General features: G+C 44.3%; 1 protein-coding gene across 4 annotated transcripts in view; it reads right to left on the reverse strand.

The window, feature by feature from the left end:
- Nucleotides 1-60: 60 nt before the first annotated feature.
- The window catches only part of LOC120858307 (cyclic AMP-dependent transcription factor ATF-7), a 96,657-nt gene continuing 82,426 nt past the window's right edge, over nt 61-14,291 (reverse strand). For all 4 annotated transcript variants that reach the window (XM_040234294.1, XM_040234292.1, XM_040234291.1 and 1 more), the window contains 3 exons: nt 12,973-13,170; nt 11,617-11,725; nt 61-5,559 (listed from right to left, as the gene is read on the reverse strand). In XM_040234294.1, coding sequence (XP_040090228.1) covers nt 5,342-5,559; nt 11,617-11,725; nt 12,973-13,170 — 525 coding nt within the window. In that variant the 3' untranslated portion in view covers nt 61-5,341. The remainder of the gene's footprint in view (nt 5,560-11,616; nt 11,726-12,972; nt 13,171-14,291) is intronic.

Below are 14,291 nucleotides of genomic sequence, written 5' to 3' on the forward strand. Positions count from 1 at the left end.
AGAGCCCAATGAGTTCCCAGAAAGAATGGGACTTGTAGATTGAAGCATCAGACAGAACAGTGGTTCTCTTCATAGTTTAATGTTATATTTGCAGCATAAATAAGGCACAATATATGTCAGGGCAAGGTTGGGAGAGGGAGAAGGCATGGCTGGGGTAACTGCTATGTGGCGAGGGGAAAGGAGGGACGGGAAGGGAGAATAGAGCGAAGCCTCTGCCTCAGCCCCGTCCCAGAGACTGTGAGAACCTGCTCACAGGGATCATGCTGAAGTGGGTGGGGGGAGAAAGGAAGACAGTTTTGTAACAAAACAGCCTGTAGCACTTCATCCTCCTGCCTGTCAAAGTCCACCACTGGGGCCTGGGGAAACCCAGACCCAGAGTCAAGTTCCTTAATGACATGGAGAGGTGCTGCTACATGTCAAAGATATACAGATGAACAGAGACAGGGCCACAGATACACACCGCTTTCTTTTCAACAGGTACTATGTCAGGAGACTGGCTTCCACCGCTGGGGCTGGAGGCTCATCTCCCTGCCTGAAAGGTGTGTTGGGGGTGGGGTGGGTGGGAGAACAGGACAGCTGGTCCTTCCTGTAACAAAGAACATGGAGTAATCCATCTGCAATGGAGTATGGGCCAACTCCTGTCTGGATCCACGCAGGACAGGTTTTAGGGGTAAGTAGAGGAAGACAAATCTAGATTTTGAGATGAGTGATGTTGTTATTGTTTTAATAGCAGTGGAGGGAGGGACTGGACAAAATGGAAAAATGTTAGTGCTAAGGCAGAGGATGGGACACCCTACAGGGACTTCCCAGCTTGCCCCTAACGCAATGGTTCTCAAACTTCAGTGTGTCTGAGAATGGCTCTGAGTGCTTGTCAGAGCCCATCCCCAGAATTTCTGATTCAGTATGTCTGGAATGGGGCCGGAGCGTGCATGTCTAACAAGTTCTCAGATGATGGTCCTGCTGGTCCTGGACCACATTCTGAGAACCACTGCCCTAAGGGAAAGTCAGTGAAACTAGTGCTCATAGCCACTTCCTACAGCTAAAAGTCACTCACCAGAAGTTAATGCTGATGAGACAGCTCTAGGCTACCAGCCCCCATTAAAAAGAGAAACCCTAGCAGCTGTGATACACACCTGCATCTGCCAAGTACATAAGCTGCCTTCAGCTGCCCTACACTCTCCAGCCCCTTCTCATTCTGGGGAAGAACTTTACCCCAAACAGAAATGAATGAACTGGGCTGGAGGGTGGGAATGCTGGCCAGCAACCATCGCTGCTCATTCCTGCCGGGTCACCGCCCTGGAGTGTGGCATTTAGGCCTGTGTGCGCCTGCATGTGTGCATGCAGAAACAGAGAAATCAGTTCTCTACGATGAAGGGAATGATTAGGGTTGTTGGAGGCTTAAGTAGGATTGCAGGGCAGGATCCTTTAATTTGCCTTAGGATCCTCACCTGTCCTGCTCTTTCCTCCACCCCTGTCAAACAAAAGTCTAAAGAAAGCAGAAAGAGCGTATCAACAAAGGCATATGTGATATACAGCTAGAAGGACTGGATTCTAAACAGACTGGTTATGACATTAAAAAAAAAAAAGAGTACATTTCCTTCCTGTGTATACAATGTATAATATTACTGAAAAATAATGACTTGGGGATGAGAAGGAAGTTAGGAAAGAAATGGGATCTTTGTGGGGAAGAGCTGTCTTAGGGCTAGCACCTTTCAAGGAGCCTCTCAGTGTGAGCAGACGGGAGGAACACTTTGGTGTCTGCTTGGTGATTCAGGCTGTAGTTGGGGCGTTGTTATGGTTAAGCACCCTGTCTACCGGGATGAGTGGTGCTGGAGGGCAGTAAATCAGGAAAGCAATTGGAACAACAGAACAGGCGTAGGGAAGGCAGGAAAATGTGGTTCAGTTAGGCCATCTCCTCCTTACTGCCACCAAGAGTGTAGAGTCTAGGGCTTAGGGCCAAGGAGAGGACCAGAGGCCAAAGGAAGCCAGATTTGGGACGTACAACCAATAGGGAAAGACGAAGCAAAGGAGCTCCTACTCCTTCTAGTCCTTCCTAATAGAGTGGGGGGCTTTCTTAGACTTTTCAACTCTAAACAAGCTTTAAGACAACGTGGCATAAAGTCTGTGAACCAGAAGACCTGGTTCTGGCCCCTTCCTCTATGGCCTTGCATCTCTAGCAGCTGTGTCTTTGGAGTGAGTGGGAGGACTGACTCCTGTGTTTACTTAGAAAAGTCCGAAGGCATCAGAACTCCCCTTTCAGAAAATGTCTTCCCTTAAAAGTGAAAGTGTTAGTCGCTCAGTTGTGTCCAACTGTTTACAATCCCACAGACTGCAACTTGCCAGGCTCCTCTGTCCATGGAAGTTTCCAGGTAGGAATACTGGAATGGGTGGTCACTCCCTTCACCAGGGGATCTTCTTGGCCCAGGGATGGAACTTGGGTCTCCTGCATTGCAGGCAGAGTCTTTACCATCTGAGCCACCAGGGAAGCCCATTCCCAGCCCGTTTCAGAATGTGTCCTCCCTTAGGCCCATAGAAAGGCCATGATCCTTAAGAAGGAATAAGTGACACGCTTCATGATGTTTGTTCTGGTTCAGATGGGTCTGGAAGGCAAGGAGCGGGGTGAGTGTCCACACAGCTGGCTGCAGTAACAAGGTAAGTGTCATTCTCCTTGACTACAGGAGAGGCTTCAGCTCAAGCAATTGCTCTGCCTTCTCAGTGAGACCGAGGACCAACAAGAGAGCTGTATGGGTTGGGGAGGTCCTGTTGTGTCCCTTCCCCATCTTGCTGCTGCTCTACTAAGGTTCTGCCAATGCCTCTCAGGTCCCCAGGACTAACTTCCCACTGAGGAAAATAAAATAAGGACTTACTTAGACATGGGGACTAAGAAAATTAAGACCCTCTCCGTAAATTAGACATCCTACCCAGGGAAGACCAGCAGGGACTCCAACTTCCCTCAAGGTCAAGCGGTGAGGCAGCACACAGGTGCAGTGCCAACCTGATTCTTAACTTGAAGAACACTTGACTAAAGGGGGAAGAACAATAGCCAAGGGTCTTATGAAGGCTCCTTAGGAGCCATAAACGCAGTCAAGCTTTAGGGCAAGGCTACTGGCGGGAAATCAAGATAACAAAAAATGAAACACAGCTAAGGCAGGAGAAAATCCCAGAGAGCAACCATCTATAGGAAATGTCCTGAGCATAAGTATGGCTGTGAAGTTTTAAAGGCAAGCAGAGTCCACGGAGGTGGTAACCTGCATCCTGACCATCTGTCGTGCCGTTTGCTAGTCTGAGTCACCTCAGGGGCTGTTCCTGTTGGGTCCTGGATGGGGGAGGATGAGAAAACCATGTTTTTCTCTCCTTTCTCTTCACCAGGTGTGGCTTCTTCAGCACCAGCTCTGAACACAGGAGGGGAAATTAAAAACAAATGCAGTAAACATGTCATCTGGCTGGCTCACCAGTTTATCAGTCTGAGGAGACAGGGATCTTGTAGTTTAGACCATTTCCTCATTCCTCTCTGACAGCCAATTTTGGAAGATAAGAAAGGAAGCTGGCAGTTACTCTGTATGCATGTATAAGATGGAGGTAGGAAAGAGAGAGAGAGACAGAGAGAAGGGGACATTACTGGCATGGGCAGATGGCAGAAAGTGGCTCTGGGACAACTGGAAGGGATTCATACTGAAGGGCTATTAAAGCTGACCTATCTATCCACAGGCCTCTGGCTTTGGACTGCTTCCTATGGCCTTGGTAGAAATTGCATAGTTCACAGCCAAAGGAAGACGAGAAGTCTTAATGGGGAAGAAAGAGGGGCAAGAGGGATAAAAATCTCCCCCCTGCAACCCAACTTTTCAAAGTAAGGATGGCTGAGAGCAATAGTCACTAATTTCCCAGCAGGTTGGACCTTTCAACAAACAGGGCTCTTTGGTGGACATCAGTATTCCACCTCCCCTTCCTGTGCCTCCTTCCAACCTACCTCATACTCAAGAAAACCCACTCCGGACCTTGGCTAGGATGCCTCGGAGTCCTGGGGCTTAGACTACAGAGAAGCATCACATCCAGGGGGCAGAGAGCAGAGAAGAGCGAAAGTAACACTACAGAACCAGGAGGCCTAGAGGCCAGGCTTGGCGTTGCGAAAGAGAGAGAAGGTAGATCAGTGAGGCTCATTCGTGCATATAAGACCCTTACTCATAAAAGAGGACGGGCATGTGAGGCTGAGAGATGGGGGTGAGGGGAGTGAGGGAGCACAGAAGTCCCCCACAGGACAGCCTCCAGAGGGCTGCATCAGAACTAATTACAGAAGAGAGACAGCGGCAGGGATGCAGGCAGGGGGACGAAGAGAGAGAGACACAGGAGTGTAAAGATAACCAAAAGGAATATGTATGCTTTGGCTGATATACGGTTGTAAAACATAATCAATCCAGTAACCTGATGGAATAAGCTTTAAAACTCCATTGTTCCTGCCTGTCCTAGAGGATAGAGCAGGGAGGGGAAGGGAATCAGCCAGTCAGATCCTGGGCGTTTTCTCTTTTCACTACTGAGCCTATCTAGTAAGGCCATAAGATGAAGTTGCTAAGGCTTAGTGGGAGGTGGAAAAGACCCCACCACTAGACTGGGAAAACTCAAGAGAGTAAATGAGGTACCCAAATACCTCTGAAATAAATGAGAAAGTACTAGAACTTTAAAGATTTCATTTCTTTTTGTTTTTGGTGGCTGGTAGGGAGAAGGGCTAAAGTTTATGGAAGAGCTGGGAAATACTGCTATTTCATACATCAGAGGTAACCTCACATTCTCTGTAAGTCAATGTTTTAACTAGAATTTATGAAGGGGAAAATGGGACCAATAAGCAGCTATTGGGAGACAAAGTCCTGAGTCCACGGGGTGGCTAGGGACGGGTCAGCAGCGATATGCTGTCAACTCTAGCCTCCCTCTACCGAGCAGGAAGTGGCATGCTGCTAAGGATCAAGAAGGTATCATCCACGGCTGGGTGGGAAGAGAGGCAACTGAGGAACTGAATCCCAGAAGTGCAAGCGTTAGTGTTAAGAAACAGGTACACGTGCACGGGCAGGGTGATTGTTCAGACCATCCATGAAGGCCTTTGGCTGTGGGTACATCAGAAACTTCCCTCTTAGGGAACGATCTATGTGGCTCTGGGGCTGGGAGGCTCCTAGTACAGGTGTCAACGTAGATGACTGTGTGAGAAAAGCCCCACATCTGACCATTACTCACAACACGCAGTTCCCTCCCCCATATCACCATGTCCAAGGCAGACGGGAGAGGATAAGATGACGTCTCTCTTGGCTCTCGGGCGGGCGAGCTCTGGCTGGGGACCCCTCCACCAGGGGAGCCATCATCTGCCCGCAGACTGAGACTGTGGGGTCATGATCACATGCGACTGTATGGGCATGCCCAGTTCTGTCCTTTGGCTGGCCATCTGAGTGAGGACTGAGGTGGCCACAGCTTCGGCTGCAGAGCGAACGCTGAGGCCGTTGCTCGGGGCTGTTGCTGAGCTGTGTTGAATCACAGGGGCTGGTGAACCCGTTGGCTCTGAGCTTTCCTTGGGGCTTTCTGTCAGGAAGCAGGGCCAAAAACAGAGCAAGCGGTTAGGAAACAGAATGTGGAAGTAGGCAGAACTGCCTTTCCCCATAATTCTAACGGACCCCAAAGAAAACGAAGCCCTTATTTTTAGTGGGAGAAACCTCCCAGAATCTTGGCTTCTAAGGCACAAATGGACTAAGAAACCACTAGTTGTGAGAAGGGAAGTAAGCTAGGCCAAAATTAACCTATTCATCCACAATAAAGCAAATCCCCAACATGTTAATTACACTACCTGGCTTCTCGGTCTCTGCATAATTCATTAACCCGTTGGAACACTCTTCCTCTTATTCATGTCTTTAAAGGTGATTTGAAATAAATCTCTCTTTTTAAGCTATCCTCTCATTAGTGCTCACAACACTGCAATCATTCTATTATTTTTAATATTCCTTTAGCATGAAGTTGCACTACAGATAAACCTAATAAATACTAAGCTACACTCAAATCATGTTATGAATGACCAGTCCTTGGCCAAGGTTGTTAACAACCAAGTACATGAGGTCTGTCAGACCCTCCTGACTGTCAACTAGCTAGGCATTAATGATTTAACACATTTACTCTGAGTTATACCACGCCACGTAAAGTGACAATAACATTTTACTACTAAACACAAGTGTCTGAGGTGCATACAAAGGTATCCATATGCTGCTCAACAGTGAGGGAGTTTCATTAAACACTGGATAGCCTCTCTGGCTCTTTAAACAGAGATGTGTAGAGTAAGGGCAAATTCCAATAGTTGGCTGTATTTTTGACCTCCTGATAAATCCCTGGCTCTTCTTTCACAACTTAAATATTACCTCCTCTGTGAAGCGTTCTTTTTGTTATGCTCAGGAAATTTAACTATTTCATTGTTTGTGCTTTCAGAGCATACTTCATTTATTCAGCAAAGATTTACCAAGTATTGGCTGTGTGCCAGGCACTGGGGTATACAAAGAATAAACAGGCTTCCTGTCCTCAGGAAGTTCCCAGTCTAGGGGACCTATGAGTCTCTCAAAGACAGGACAGTGTCTCTCTGGTCTTATGTAAGGCACTCACTGCAATATCCACACCACCCAGTAGGAACTAAATACATCTTTGCTGTAACAAGTGATTTCAAAGACTAACTTCCTGTCAGAGTTCTTGTAGGGACTGAACAGAAACTCTACTGTATACAGACTTCATACTGATAAATGCTCAGTCCTTGCCTTCCTATGCCCCAACCAGTAACGCTGAAGAAGCTGAAGTTGAACGGCTCTATGAAGACCTTTTAGAACGAACACCCAAAAAAGATGTCCTTTTCATTATAGGGGACTGGAATGAAAAAGTAGGAAGTCAAGAAACACCTGGATTAACAGGCAAATTTGGCCTTGGAATGCGGAATGAAGCAGGGCAAAGACTAATAGAGTTTTGCCAAGAAAATGCAGTGGTCATAGCAAACACCCTCTTCCAACAACACAAGAGAAGACTCTACACATGGACATCAATAGATGGTCAACACCGAAATCAGACTGATTATATTCTATGCAGCCAAAGATGGAGAAGCTCTATACAGTCAACAAAAACAAGACCAGGAGCTGACTGTGGCTCAGATCATGAACTCCTTATTACCAAATTCAGACTTAAATTGAAGAAAGTAGGGAAAACCGCTAGACAACTCAGGTATGACCTAAATCAAATCCCTTATGATTATACAGTGGAAGTGAGAAATAGATTTAAGGGCCTAGATCTGATAGATAGAGTGTCTGATGAACTATGGAATGAGGTTCGTGACATTGTACAGGAGACAGGGATCAAGACCATCCCCATGGAAAAGAAATGCAAAAAAGCAAAATGGCTGTCTGGGGAGGCCTTACAAATAGCTGTGAAAAGAAGAGAAGTGAAAAGCAAAGGAGGAAAGGAAAGATATAAGCATCTGAATGCAGAGTTCCAAAGAATAGCAAGAAGAGATAAGAAAGCCTTCTTCAGCGATCAATGCAAAGAAATAGAGGAAAACAACAGAATGGGAAAGACTAGAGATCTCTTCAAGAAAATTACAGATACCAAGGGAACATTTCATGCAAAGATGGGCTCGATAAAGGACAGAAATGGTCTGGACCTAACAGAAGCAGAAGATATTAAGAAGAGGTGGCAAGAATACACGGAAGATCTGTACAAAAAAGATCTTCATGACCCAGATAATTATGATGATGTGATCACTCATCTAGAGCCAGACATCTTGGAAAGTGAAGTCAAGTGGGCCTTAGAAAGCATCACTACAAACAAAGCTAGTGGAGGTGATGGAATTCCACTTGAGCTATTTCAAATCCTGAAAGATGATGCTGTGAAAGTGCTGCACTCAATATACCAGCAGATTTGGAAAACTCAGCAGTGGCCACAGGACTGGAAAAGGTCAGTTTTCATTCCAATTCCAAAGAAAGGCAATGCAAAAGAATGCTCAAACTACTGTACAATTGCACTCATCTCACACACTAGTGAAGTAATGCTCAAAATTCTCCAAGCCAGGCTTCAGCAATACATGAACCATGAAATTCCAGGGTTCAAGCTGGTTTTAGAAAAGGCAGAGGAACCAGAGATCAAATTGCCAACATCTGCTAGATCACCAAAAAAGCAAGAGAGTTCCAGAAAAACATCTATTTCTGCTTTATTGACTATGCCAAAGCCTTTGACTGTGTGGATCACAAGAAACTGTGGAAAATTCTGAAAGAGATGGGAGTACCAGACCACCTAACCTGCCTCTTGAGAAATCTGTATGCAGGTCAGGAAGCAACAGTTAGAACTGGACATGGAACAACAGACTGGTTCCAAATAGGAAAAGGAGTACGTCAAGGCTGTATATTGTCACCCTGCTTATTTAACTTCTATGCAGAGTACATCATGAGAAATGCTGGGCTGGAAGAAACACAAGCTGGAATCAAGATTGCCGGGAGAAATATCAGTAACCTCAGATATGCAGATGACACCACCCTTGTGGCAGAAAGTGAAGAGGAGCTAAAAAGCCTCTTGATAAAAGTGAAAGAGGAGAGCGAAAAAGTTGGCTTAAAGCTCAACATTCAGAAAACGAAGATCATGGCATCCGGTCCCATCACTTCATGGGAAATAGATGGGGAAACAGTGGAAACAGTGTCAGACTTTATTTTGCGGGGCTCCAAAATCACTGCAGATAGTGATTGCAGCCATGAAATTAAAAGACACTTACTCCTTGGAAGAAAAGTTATGATCAACCTAGATAGTATATTCAAAAGCAGAGACATTACTTTGCTGACTAAGGTCCGTCTAGTCAAGGCTACGGTTTTTCCTGTGGTCATGTATGGATGTGAGAGTTGGACTGTGAAGAAGGCTGAGCGCCGAAGAATTGATGCTTTTGAACTGTGGTGTTGGAGAAGACTCTTGAGAGTCCCTTGGACTGCAAGGAGATCCAACCAGTCCATTCTGAAGGAGATCAAGCCTGGGATTTCTTTGGAAGGAATGATGCTAAAGCTGAAACTCCAGTACTTTGGCCACCTCATGCGAAGAGTTGACTCATTGGAAAAGACTCTGATGCTGGGAGGGATTGGGGGCAGGAGGAGAAGGGGACGACAGAGGATGAGATGGCTGGATGGCATCACGGACTCGATGGACATGAGTCTGGGTGAACTCCGGGAGTTGGTGATGGACAGGGAGGCCTGGCGTGCTGTGATTCATGGGGTGGCAAAGAGTCGGACACGACTGAGCAACTGAACTGAACTGAACTGTCTTCCTTAGCCCATCAAAAGGATTTGAAATAGCTAATCACTAAACTTCTTGAAATACTTTCTTATCTTGGCTTACAGAACACCACACCCAGCTAAATCAGCTGGTTTTCCACCTACCTGTTTGGCTGCTCATTCTCAGTGTCTTTTATGGGTTCCTTCTCATCTCCCTGACCTCTAAATGTTGGAGTACCCAGGGCTCAGTCTCGGAACTTCTCTTTTTCTACCTATGCACTCTGTCTTGACAATAGCATCTCATCCAGTTTCACGGCTTTAAAAACTAACCATCTTCTGCTGACTGACTTCAGCTTTTCCTTGGAATTGCAGACCCATGCAAACGCCTGCTTGACAGTACCACCTGCAAGCCTAAGAGGCTTCCAAATCTGCTCCTAATACACCATCCAGTCCACTTGTTCCTATACTTGCCCCATCTCAATCAATGCAACTCTGTTCCTGTAGGTGCTCAGGCCAATCAATTTGGTGCAATTTTTTTTTGGATGCAATTTTTGATTCTTCTTTTTCCTCACATATACTGTCCCATCTAGCCATCATCAAACCTTGTTACTCTAACTTCAAAATATATCCTGAATTAAATCCCTTCTCACCACTTTCACTACCACCAACTGGTACAAGGCTCCATCCTCTTGCTCATGACTGTGATAAGTCTCTTAAGCAGACTGCCTGCTTCTGCGCATTCATTCCTCATTCTCTAACAGAGTGACCCTGTTCAAACTAAGTCAGACCAGTCATATTGCTATTGTGCTGTAAACCCTCTAGTGGGTCCCCAAAGTAGAGCGAAACCTGAAGTCCCCTCTATGATGGATGAGGCCCTCCAGAAAAAGGCTCCCGTGACCCCTCCTGCCTTATCTCCAAATACTCTCCAGTCCCCTCTCTCCAATCCAGCCACACTGGCCTCCCTGATGATTCTAGAATGTGTGGATCATGCTCCCACTTGGGGTCTTTGCATTTGCTGCTGCCCTTGCTTGCAGTACTTTTCTCCCGTATTAATGTGTGGCTAGCTCTCTCAATTCCAAGTCAAAAACACCTCGTCTAAAATTTCAACCCTACTGCTAACATTCCATATTCGTCTTCCCTGTTTTATTTTTTTCTTCTAAGCACTTACTCTTATCTGACATAATATATTGTACCTATTTATCTCGTTTATTGTCTGTCTCACCCACTAAAATATAAGCCCCTTACAGGCAGGGACTTTAATCTATTTGGTTCCATTACGCCCTCAGCATGTAAAAGAGCACCTAGAACAGGTTCAATCAATATCTGCTGGATGAATGAATGTACTCTGAGGTACACATTAAAATTAAAATTGTTCATTCGCTAAGTCGTGTCTGACTCTTTGTGACCCCATGAACTGCAGCACACCAGGCTTCCCTGTCCTTCACTATCTCCCAGAGTTTGCTCAAACTCGTGTTCATTGAGTTGGTGATGCCACCCAACCACCTCATCCTCTGTAACTCCCTTCTCCTCTTGCCCTCAATCTTTTCCAGCATCAGGGTCTTTTCCAATGAGTTTTTATTTAAATTAAATTTAAATAGAGATGTTTAAAATTGGTGATGTGGTCACTCTCTTTCTATGGGAACTTATCTTTGAAATGATCAAGAGAGTTAGTGGAAAAATAATTCAATATATCAAAATTTGATAGCCAACATTTCTATGAATTTAATTTGTAAAGGGAAATGATTAGTTTTTACCATCCATAAACAAATTATTCACAGTAATTTTAATTTCAGGATTGTGCTTATCCCAAGCATGACTGTGACCAGCTCTTCCTAGCCCTTTATTATGCGTTCACAGATTACAAAAAGAAACCAACATTATCCTGTCATTAGAAAGATAAAACATACCGCCAAATCTCAATGCTTGACAAACCCCAAGGTATCATCTGCTGTTATATCCTCTTTAGACTAAGATGGTGGCTTTAGAATAAGGAAGAGCTGGATGTGAATCCTGGGTCTGCCACTTCACCAGCGGTGTAACTTCAGGTAAGAGACTAATATGAATGAGTATAAATGGAAGTAATATCTATTTCATGAGAGAACTGGGAAGATGGTTCAGTGCCTCATATAAAACAGGTACCCAATATATATTGCTACCCTTTATCTCCAAAAGGATAGATACTTAGGATAAGCTACACTGTTCTCAAAAATTTTTTTTGGCAAGACTGGTTGTCCCACAAAGGCTGCTCACTCACTTGTCTGGCCCCCCAGAACATCCAGAATGGGGTTATAAAATTATAAACAGTTGAGACACTCATTACATGCAGTTTACTGACTGACTGACATTGCTTAGGTTGTGAGCCACTCACCTAAATAGCCTTGAGTCTTTTTCTGTAGTGCTGTGACTGGGCAGTCTTTATGAGCTAACAGTAGCTGTTTCAACTGAGCCACCTCATTGCGTAGTAATGTGACTTCATTCTGAGGAGGAAGGTAAGAAAAGAATATGAAGAAAATTCATGCTCTACTCTCGAAGCCCCAGTGACTATCCTCAGAGTGAGGACAGAAGGCTGCCTGGATTTTCTCCTTCAAATCTAGAAAAGATCCAGCAAGGCTTCAGATAGCCCAGGGCCAATATGGCCACAAATTCATTGCCAGAAGCTGCTTACAATGATAGTAGGAATTTCACACAGAAAAATTACTCCTTTGTAGGGTAAATATGATTGCACAAAAATTAATAATACATAAGCCTACTTCTAGGAATCTATTTAACAGAGCTATTTACTCAAGTGCGTACAATGTACACTGCAGCACTGCTATTCTGGCAAAAAATTAAAACCATTATAAATATCTGGATCTTATAACCAAACTATAGAATGCTACACTGTACAGCTATTGAAAAAAATGAGGTAGGTTCTCTGTATACATGACTAGATCTCCAGAAGATAACTGCTTTGTGTTAAAACATATATATAGTCCCTCCACGGCTCCCCTACAAAAGCTGAAAAATGAAAAAAATATTAGAAATATATATAGATCTGGTAGGTACAAACTTATCTACAAGGAATAGAATGAGACCGGGAAAGAGAAACTTTATTTTTAATCTATACTTCTCTGTGTGTATGTATGTGTACACTACATATATGTTATATAAATATATTACCTTGTAACTGAATATTTTTTAAAAATCAGAAGGGAAAAATATTCAAGAAAATATCTGGATTATAACTGTTCTATTTGTACTTGTGTGGTTTTTTCTCTTCTTTTTTTAAGTGAAAGAAAGCTCATTTGGGGAAGAAACACACTTCATAGGCAGAGTTAGGCTATCTCAGAAGGTCAGAGAGGCCTTTTTTCTTTCTTTCTTTTATTAAGCTGCATTATCTGGACAAATACTTTCCCTCTAGGTGTTCCACTACCAGTCAGATTTTACTGATGATTTAAGAGAGCACCCTGGGGCACTTCATTTATTTTCCTTCATCCAAAAGGGTCTATGGATGACTCATTCTGTAGCAGACTTGGGATTAGATGGTGAGTGTCCTTTCCAGTCCCCAGGGAAGAGATTTCAAGTCTGACTGGTAAGACATTCTTTCTGTATTCTTCCTGGCATATGTTCTGAATCCATCTTAATTTAAAGAATTATCATCTTCTACTATACTGTCCCACTTTCTCATGATTCAACATCACTTTCCAGATTCAACAATCCTAATAAGCACCCAGGACCCACTCACACTCAGCTGAATGTTCTGAGAAGTGAGTTCCTCAGCCTTCTTCTCTAGGGAGGACACCCACAGCTTCCGCTTTTGACGGCAGCGGGAGGCTGCAGCACGGTTGCGCTCCAAGAAGCGCTGTCGCCGCTCATCTGGATCTTCATCAACCGTGCGCCGACGTCGACCTCCAGTACTAGGCGTGGGTTGGGCTGGTGAGACCTGTTGCCCAGAAGGAAGAGGAGTTACTTGAAGCGAATATCAATCCTTTCCAAACTAAACCTGACGTAAGATCTGGCAAAGATCTGGTTAAAGGATCTACCAGCCTCTGTCACCACAGCAAGTCTCCTCGCTATGTCCCTCAGCTTCTCTTCTGCAGTAGTTCCTCATTCTGCCTCCTGTTTCCTTTCAGTCTTCTCAGTTCCATACTTAGACAAACTACAGTTCAGTTGGAAACTGATTATTTCTCAGACAGACAGACAAAAATGAAACTAGGATCATTTTTTGTTTCTTAACAGTAAATATGGTGGGCAGGGAAATTATAATCAGAAGTGTCAGGGGAACTTTCAGGGAGACTGTGGAATAAAAAATTGGAGAATTACTGATTGGCCAAGCAATACAGACAAACAACTGTATGCTGTAAGTTTCAGAAAAGGAGAAGAGATTTTACCATCAATGAGATATGAGCTATCATGGAGATATATGAATTAGCATTTTTTTTTTTTGCTGTACCACGAGGCTTGAGGGATCTCAGTTCCCTGCTACTGCTGCTAAGTCGTGTCAGTTATGTTCAACTCTGAGCAACCCTACAGACGGCAGCCCACCAGGCTCCTCTGTCTCTGGGATTCTCCAGGCAAGAACACTGGAATGCGTTGCCTGGAATCTTAACCATTAGGCCACCAGGGAACCCCTACTATATTCTTTATTTATAATCAGTTATTAATCATCCTCAACAATGGCCCTGCTTCCTGCTTTGTTTGTTCTGTTTTTAAAGAGAAAAATATTTTCAAATCCCTTTACAAATTGGTGATTTAAGACCATCTTTTTTTTTATTTTTAAGGTTTTTATTGAACTTATTACAATTTAGCTTTTTTTAAAAATGTTTCTTTGGTCTCGCGGCATGTGGAACTTAGCTTCCAGACCAGGGATCAAACCTGCACCCCTTGCACAGGAAGGTGAAGTCTTAACCACTGGACCACCAGGGAAGTCCCCGAGACCATCTTTTTTTAAAAAAATATTTATTTATTTTTGGCTGTGCTGGGTCGTTGTTGCTGTGCATGGGCTTTCTCTAGTTGTGGCAAGTGGGGTCTACTCTCCAGTTGCTTTGTGAGGGCTTCTCATTA

The sequence above is a fragment of the Oryx dammah genome, unplaced genomic scaffold (assembly GCF_014754425.2).
Source record: "Oryx dammah isolate SB20612 unplaced genomic scaffold, SCBI_Odam_1.1 HiC_scaffold_29, whole genome shotgun sequence".
NCBI lineage: Eukaryota > Metazoa > Chordata > Mammalia > Artiodactyla > Bovidae > Oryx > Oryx dammah.